This window comes from Crocodylus porosus, unplaced genomic scaffold (genome assembly GCF_001723895.1).
Source record: "Crocodylus porosus isolate Cpor-Errol unplaced genomic scaffold, CroPor_comp1, whole genome shotgun sequence".
Classification (NCBI taxonomy): Eukaryota; Metazoa; Chordata; order Crocodylia; family Crocodylidae; genus Crocodylus; species Crocodylus porosus.
The window spans coordinates 14,491,664-14,500,264 of record NW_017728932.1 but is presented as its reverse complement, the minus strand read 5'-3'; the positions used below and the strand labels follow the sequence as shown (position 1 = coordinate 14,500,264).

General features: G+C 43.6%; 1 protein-coding gene across 2 annotated transcripts in view; it reads left to right on the top strand.

Annotated features, from left to right (window-relative positions):
* INTS2 (integrator complex subunit 2) overlaps nucleotides 1–7,026 on the top strand; it is a 23,260-nt gene extending 16,234 nt beyond the window's left edge. For both annotated transcript variants that reach the window (XM_019545674.1, XM_019545675.1), the window contains 5 exons: nucleotides 2,376–2,627; nucleotides 3,218–3,325; nucleotides 3,638–3,743; nucleotides 4,312–4,488; nucleotides 6,092–7,026. In XM_019545674.1, coding sequence (XP_019401219.1) covers nucleotides 2,376–2,627; nucleotides 3,218–3,325; nucleotides 3,638–3,743; nucleotides 4,312–4,488; nucleotides 6,092–6,261 — 813 coding nt within the window. In that variant the 3' untranslated portion in view covers nucleotides 6,262–7,026. The remainder of the gene's footprint in view (nucleotides 1–2,375; nucleotides 2,628–3,217; nucleotides 3,326–3,637; nucleotides 3,744–4,311; nucleotides 4,489–6,091) is intronic.
* Nucleotides 7,027–8,601: the final 1,575 nt, after the last annotated feature.

Genomic DNA, 8,601 nt, shown 5'->3' with positions numbered 1-8,601 from the left:
GACTTGGACGAGGGGGTAAAAAGCACCCTGTTCAAATTTGCTGATGACACCAAGATGTGGGGGGTGTGGGCACTCTAGAAGGGAGCAATAGGCTGCAGTCAGACCTAGACAGGTTACAAGGGTGGGTTGGTGAGAACAGGATGGGATTCAACACTGACAAGTGCAAAGAGATGCACCTGGGGAAGAAGAACCAGCACCATACCTACAGGTTGGGGAACTCCCTTCTTGTCAGTACAGAGGCAGAAAAGGATCTTGGAGTCATCGTTGACTCCAAGATGAACATGGGCCGGCAGTGTGGGGATGCGGTCAGGAAGGCCAACCGCACCTTGTCCTGCATCGACAGATGCATCTCGAGTAGGTCCAAGGAGGTGATCCTCCCCCGCTATGCAGCACTGGTCAGGCCGCAGCTGGAGTACTGCGTCCAGTTCTGGGTGCCGTGCTTCAAAAGGGATGTGGACAACTTTGAGAAGGTCCAGAGGCGGGCCACGCGCATGGTCAGGGGACAACAGGGCAGGCCCTACAAGGAGAGGCTACAGGACCTGAACCTGTTCAGCCTCCAAAAGAGAAGGCTGAGGGGGGATCTAGGGGCCTGTTACAAACTAGTCAGGGGAGATCAGCAGGCACTGAGGAAGTCCCTGTTCCCCCCGAGCACTGCCAAGAGTGACCAGTAATAATGGTCACAAGCTGGCAGAGGGTAGATTTAGGCTAGATATCAGGAGGTGCTACTTCATGGTCAGGGCGACTTGGGTCTGGAACCAGCTTCCAAGAGAAGTGGTGCTGGCCCCTACCCTGGGGGTCTTTAAGAGGAGGTTAGATGAACACCTCGCTGGGGCCGTTTGACCCCAGTAATCTTTCTTGCCATGGCAGGGGGTTGGACTAGATGATCTACTCGGGTCCCTTCCGACCCTAGAAACTATGAAACTATGAAATGCGAAGTGAGAGGGTGCCCTTTTTCTTTATGCTGATTTCTCCTATCAAGGATTGAACAGCTTCTGTCTCCAAGCTCCATATTTTCTCTAATAGCTTGCTTTTTCCCCCCCTCTCATCTGTTTTCCTCCCCAGGGCATTAGGCTGATGGCTGACTACTATAGCAACATCTTTTCCTTTCAGCAGAGTAGAAGAAAGTTTCGCTTATGCTCCCTGTTTGTCTTTCCCTCCCATTGTCCACCAGGCTGTTTTTATATCCTTGTAGAATTGGAGTAATAGAGCGTGAGCAAATATGACTGACCCAGGGAGGTCACTTCAATGATATTACTTAACTGAAGCAGCTAACATTGTGAAGTGCAAGGCGAGAGAATGGCTGATTTTAGGTACTTAACATCTTGGGAGTTCCTGAGTACTTTTATTTCGGGCACATTCTCTCTTTCCTCTCACTCTAACAGAGTGTAAGTAACCGCTTGTAATTTGCCTCCAGCTGAGAGAAGCAGTGACCAGACAGTTCACAGCCACTTTGATTAATCAGTAAGAGGCTTTCGTATGCCAGTGGTTAGCTCAGGCCCCTTTGGTTGCTGTGGTCTTTATGGCCACGGGGGCATCCTGCTCTGATTTGGAGTGAGCTCCAGGATTGATTTCTTTCTTCCTTAAAGACATGCCATAAGGAGGAACCCTTGGGATCCATTGTTTAGCTAGCAAAGCTTATGTCAAGATGTTTGTTTGCTCGTAAGAAATTGCTAATGTATATAGACACATGTAAAAAATAAAAAATCCTTAAGCTGTCCATAAGTGTGTACTGTGGAACAATATTTGACTTCTACAAAATGATTCTTAGACCATTTAATGATCTTTTTTTAAAAGCTTTGTTCTTTGTTGCTTGAATTCTGTTCCATATGTTGAGGGAAAAAAAAGTAATAAACTTCATTGCATTTGATCCCAGTGTTAAACAAGCAAACCCCCAGCTTCTTTACTGGAACCATTATGATTATTTGCTGTGCTTCATTTTTCTTAAATTGCGGTTAGTTGACATGCAGACAGCAGAGAGCTGTGCGCAGTCTGACTCCTGTGCTGACAGGATTTTGGGAAGCAGTAAAGTCCTTGGCAGCTGCATGAGATCCACTGCTGTTAATGAAGAAAAGAATGAACAATAATGTAAAGGGAAGACGGAGCTGAAATGCACAGATTTATTTAAAACATATGGACTTGGTTTACAATAGCCTGCGGTTATATTGTTTGATCATATCTTGTGAATGACAATGCCAGTAATAAGGGAGCACTTCATGCATAGAACAGCCTGTTCCCTTGTCCTGATGTGGTGGTAGACAACAGTTGTTTCATTACAGCAACAGGCTGAATGAATGCATGTGCACATCTCTTGCTTCATTCTTTTTAACTTTAATGCTGCTTGCTTACTACTCCTTTTTTTTTTTCCTTCTTCCCAGGACAGTGCTGCTGTGCAGATTCTTTTGGAGATCTGCTTACCCACAGATGAGGAGAAAGGTCAGAGCAGTAACTCTCACAGCCTGCTAAAGAATATTCAAAGTGCTGCTGGCCCTGGGCCCCAGATTCAGGAACTAGAAGAAGAAGAAGACAGTCTGCTGTGTAATCTTCGAGAGGTCCAGTGCCTCATCTGCTGCCTTTTGCACCAAATGTACATTGCAGATCCCAACATAGTTAAACTAGTTCACTTCCAGGTCAGCTTTTCCTTGGCTACCACATTTTTATTTTCTATTCTTGTCCTGAAGGTGATGGCTGGTTAGGGAGCTTGGCGAACTTGAAGGCATGCGAAGCATTGCCATAGAGAATTTGGCAAGCTTATTTTAGAGTGGTAATTATCTTACACCCAGCTTTTGGTGCCGGTCCAGCTATTTTGGCACACACTTAGAGCAGTGCGCAAGGGAGGAGCAGGTAGAAGCTCCTTTCGCTCATCACTTAGAACATGCTTTGTACGTAGCCATGTGGAACTGACGTGATAGACAAAGAGATCAGTGTGCAACAGATGGGAGAGAGAGAAGATAAAAGGTCTGGGGCCCTTGCAGCCTGCTTTGGTAGACAAATGATATTTAACTAACGCAGTAAGCCTTGAGGAAAAAGGCCTGTTCTAGGGTCTTCATGTGGCATCAGTCCTTCTTGAGCTGGGATCAGACTAGCAACCTACAGTGCTGAATAAAACAGAGCTATGAGTAAACTTGTGTTAATACAGAGCTTCCTAGAAAACAGTGTAATTGCAGTTAAGCTTCTAGTGTGACTTTCTCTGAACATAAGCTTTGTTTTCCTCAAACAGGGTTATCCATGTGAACTTCTAGCACTGACTGTGGCTGGGATTCCATCCATGCACATCTGTCTAGATTTCATACCGGAGCTCATTGCCCAACCTGAACTTGAAAAACAGGTACTGTATGGCTATGTTGCTTGAGATGAATTGGAGCTGTTTAATCCTGGACTGCAAAACACTGCAGCAGTAGGCTGCTGTGGAGACTCCATTTCCAGTGACATTAAATCCACTCAAGTGTGTTCTATATGTTTATTTGCAACTGTTTCTAGAAACACTTCAGTGTCATGTGTCGGAGCCTTGGTTTGCTCGTCTGTGAAAAGGGAACAACTTCCCTGCCAGGTGTCAAGTCCAGATCAATTTTGGACAGAAAGGACAAAGCAGTGATAAGAATGGAATTGTTCACTACCTCTTCCCTTTTGCGCCTTGCAGATCTTTGCCATCCAGCTGCTTTCATATTTATGTATCCAGTACGCGCTACCTAAATCTCTCAGTGTGGCTCGCTTAGCTATCAATGTCATGGGAACACTGCTGACAGGTAAACACCCAGGCAACGCATTTATGTAAATATGGTTTAACTTCATACGAACCTAAATGTTCTAAGAGCCTATATTGAGCTCTTCAACTGAAAATGCTTTAAACAACAGATATTTATATTCATACTTGTTTTTCATCTCTGTTAAGCTCGCATCCTAACCCATGAAAGTTTTAAATGGATGTGGTAAGCAGAGGGAAGAAATATGCCAAGCAGGAGCAAAATTGCTTTTATCCCTTCTGAGTTGTTGGTGACTGGCATAAACGAAGTAACAATTCAGACTAGCGTCCAGGGAACTGATTTAATAGCAATTATAAAACAGGAAAGAAGAAACTGACTATTTATCTTGCTGATTTCAAGGAGGATTCTGGTATATCTTTTAAATGCATCAGCCAGTTGCTTTGAGTAATGTAATGTCTGCTACAGTTTTTTGCCTTGATGATGAAAAATCAAATAAATAAAACTTGAAATGGCTTCTTATGGCTGTTCATGATTACAAATGTAATGACAGCTGTTGATGCTTGGTTTTAATAGTCAGCTCTTTTAAACATTTCCCTTTTTCCTTTGCCAGTTTTAACCCAGTCAAAGCGCTATGCCTTTTTCATGCCGACCCTGCCTTGTTTGGTCTCATTCTGTCAAGCCTTTCCTCCACTGTATGAGGATATTATGTCTCTGCTGATACAGATAGGACAAGTTTGTGCCTCTGATGTTGCCACGCAAACGAGAGACTTTGATCCAATTATTACACGTAAGTAATGATATGATCCAAAGCAATGATTTACATCTGTAATGTATTGAAAGTTGAGAGACCAGTTTGAATACACTGTGAAAGTCACCCTCGCACATTTGTAAATGGAAAAAGTCCTAGGGGTGTGATAGATGAAATTTGCCATCATAAGCTTGGCATGAGCAGATTTTTTGGCTTCTAATAAACTTTATAGACCGCAGAGGACTTTAAATACCTTCTGTAGGGATAGATTAATTGGGTGTTCTAGTTCTCAGACACAATTGAGCTATAACAGGCTATATTACATCACTGTGTAACACTGCTAGGAATTAAAGCCTGGGAAGTGAAACTGCAGATTTGTATGAGGCTTCAGCTGTGTAACCCCCATTTACTTTCATAAGAAAGGTGCAGTTAAACTCCCACACAGCCATTTGAAAGTGTGCCCCATAATGTTTGAGTCTTACTCAGTTCCCCTGTAGCTTATTAAGAAATAGGCAAGATTTAGTCCTTAGTAAAATGGACCTTTTGGCTAAAGTGTATCATCCCACCCATAATTGTTCAGTGTCTTAATGCGCTATTGAAGATAGCTTGAGTCACCTGGAAGGTCAGTTGCCTTGGTTTGCTTTGGTTTTTTTACCAAGGTATGTGTAGTTGGTGAGAGACCCTCTCTCCACCTGCATTTTGTTGTATTATACAAGTTCATCAGGCTTAGAATTAGTATCTCCATTTTCGTCCTTGGAACCCGTCCTCCTTGCTGCTTGGTGTTCATTTTGACACGATCCAGATTTATTATTGAAATTGTCCTGAATTCAGGGGTGTGTGTAAAGTCCTGGCTCCATCTTCAATCTTTATGCCTCCCTAGCAGTAGCAATGGTTTGCTTCCTGCATTTTTGTTAAACACTGAGGCTTTACAAAATCTTGGGACACTTCAGCTGCCCGAGGTTGTTTTGTTGGTTTGGGCTTTATGTATAGCGTTGTGTGATTTCAGTTCTAGCTGTTTTGGGTACAGGGGACTGAAATCAGGTTCACCCAGACAGGGTATGAGCATGTAGCACTTTCACTGTATTTCTAGCAAAGATGAAGAAATCTTTCAGAAATTAAAGCAGATTGCTAAACTGTGGAGCAAGTGAGATGCCTGTACTTCATGTTCCAAAATGATAAATGCATGCAGGCCTTAGTTTATATACTGAGGTGGTCTGTATACTAAGGGTTCTGTGGATAGGATCTACTTGTTGGAGTGGGAGAGGCAGAGTCTTCTCTTTTCAGCTGCTGCTCATTTGGTCTTGGACAAGTCACTTTCTTTTCTACAGCAAACCTAAGACCCTTTTCAGAGGGGGAGCTGTGCATTTTAATCTTATCTCCTTAAGGCAGTATTAAACCACTGTCCTTTTGACAGGAAAAACAAAACAGTGGAAAATAAATCAAAAGTTAGATGTGTCATATGACATGAACATGTCTCCAGAAATGCTGCTGGGATTAAACCTAGTGCATGCCTGGGCTTTAATCTACTGCATCCCGATCAAAATAGTGGTTTTTCATGCTTGTGATTTGAAGTCATGTTCACTCTACACACGTAGCACCCAAGTGTCCTGCTCAAGTGTCATCTTTGTCTAATTCTCCCTAGGTCTCCAGCAACTAAAGGAGAAGCCAAATGAAGTATCAAGACTTGGCAAAGATCCCTCTTACAAAAGTGGTGCAAAGGACATAACAAGCCTGGACCCTGATGTTCAGTTATGCCAATGCGTGGAAAATACCATAATTGAAATAATTAACATGAGTGTTAGTGGAGTTTAGGGGAGGTAGAAATGTATATGTACTGCAACCAGTACCATGATGTACAGTATGTAACTGTGGTAGCAACTGCCAAAGTGGAATAGGAATTGGACTGGAACAAGTAATCTCTTGTATTTGTTGGAGTTTACGTAGATGGTGAGCTGACCCAGTCAGAAGAGAAGAATTCTTAGGGAGACCAGCATTGCTTTCAGTGAAAGCTCCTGACTGTTGAAGTTGCCAAATGACCGCTCTTTCAGTGGAGACGGGGTCTGAATTCCAGATGCTTGAATTCTGCAGTGAGGCAGTAATGCACCTACAAGGTCTTCACATGCACTCTTTGCAAAGCAGCTTGCTGAGCGAGCCTGATAATGTCTTACCACCTTGTTGAACCTCCCCACCTTACGCTAAAATGTAAAGTAAGGGGGAGAGATGCTAGAAAACGTGAAGCATGTTCATTCAAAGAGCCAATTGCAGCGGAGATCTCCAAAGCAAGATGGAATAAACACCCTAAAGAACAGCATGGAGAAGTTTGGCATAATTATTGTGAATAGCATGTGTAAATTCACTGTGTGCTAGACAAAGACTGTAAAACTTTTTATGCCTTTTTCAAACTATTGCTGTATGGCTAAGTTCATAAGAGCAGTTACTTAAAAGTGCATCTTTGCAGCTCCATCAGCTGCTTAACAACATTGTCAAGTAAGTTTTGAGTAACTTTTTGGAGAAGTCTTGAAATTGGCATAGAAGTTTCTAAACGAGCCAGTGCTATAAAACAACAGAGCACATTCTTTTTAAAGAATTTTTTTTTTATTTTTATAATGCTGCTCCAGTTCTTGTTAATGCAGAGATGAGAGGAACCAGAAGCAGCAAAAAGAAAGGATCTCGATTTGTTATCGGGCCGGGACGCAAAAGAAACTGAAGCTCAGGTCACAGTGAGGAAAGCTGGGATATGCTAGGGAGCTGTATATTTTAGTCAGGGCACCAAGACTCCAAGAAGCGCTGCATGATGGAGTGGGACAGCCGTTTGGATGAAATGGTTCATCTTTGTGGCGCTTAGTGTGCCCAGAACTACTGAAAGCAGCAGCTAGTTCTCGTATCTGAGACCACTGCAGGATGAGCCTGGCGGGTTCTGTTGTACTGCCGTATTGAAGGGCACACAAGGTTTAACTGGTGTGCCAGAGATGAGCCTGGCATTTTTAACACGCTTCTGCTATGAAACCAGTCATGCTAGGAGGATGTGCTTTTTAAAAAATCACTGCATTTGGCGTCTTTGTTATTTTAAAGTGAAATATTTGAGGGTTTGTTTGGTTTTTTTTCTGGTTAAGCAAACCGGTTCTTATTCACATGCAGACCCATGGCCTTCAAATCACCTTTGAGCAGTTTGTCTGTCAAAGGTGCCAGACCAGTAATGCAGAGGAGCATATTGCAGAACAGGTGTATAATAGGTGTTCTAGTATGAGCTCTGGTGTTATCACTGAGCTGATCGATCAGACCAGCTCTCACAACATGCATTAACATCATGTGTCCTAAATGTGATGTTTGATCATCTTGATGTAAAACCTCATTTGATTCCTCTCTCCCTCTCCTCCCTGGTTGTTTCCCACTGTCGCAAGATTTTACTCGACTTAAAAGCTGGTGTGTCTTGAATGGGTTTATAAATGTTGTAATGCAAAACTGTAACTCTTAGGTCAGAGGTGATCCCTTTTATTCAGTGTAAATCTTGAGAACTCGTAGGTTAGAAATGATCCTTTTTATTCAATGCAAAATTTGAGATCTAGTTCAGAAACGATCCCTTTTATTCAGTGCAAACTCAAGAACTCTTAATTCAGTGATGATCCCTTTTTATTAGACCAATTAAATCGCAAAATTTTGCAGTTTCTTAGTTGGTCCTGATCCGCACCCTCTTCCCAACCCAGAGGGGCAGGTTTCCAGCTCCGGCTTCCTCTGTGAAACCAACAAAGTTTGTTTCCTACCTATGGGGATTTGGTACTGTCTGTATCGATTCACAGACATCAGGACCGCAGGTGATCTTCGGGTCCAGTCCTGAAGTTAGCTGAGGTCAAAGCATCCCCGCAAGACAAGATGATCGTGAGCTTTCCCTCCGAGGAGCCTGAAAGCTTGCAGAAAAAGATCCTTCTTTTTTTTGTTTTGTTGCAATTTGTGTTAGCCTCACCCATGGGGACCTGAGCATTTCTCTCGTCGTGTTCCTGCTCCTTCCCAAGGCGGCTGTCACTGTCAGGACGTATCCCCCGCCCCCCCGTGTCCACACGGGTTTGTCGCCACGTGGCTCCAGGAGAGGCCCAGACTCGCGAGGCCGGCAGGCGAGCAGTGCCATGAGCCGCCCGGCCGGGGGCGGGGGGGGCG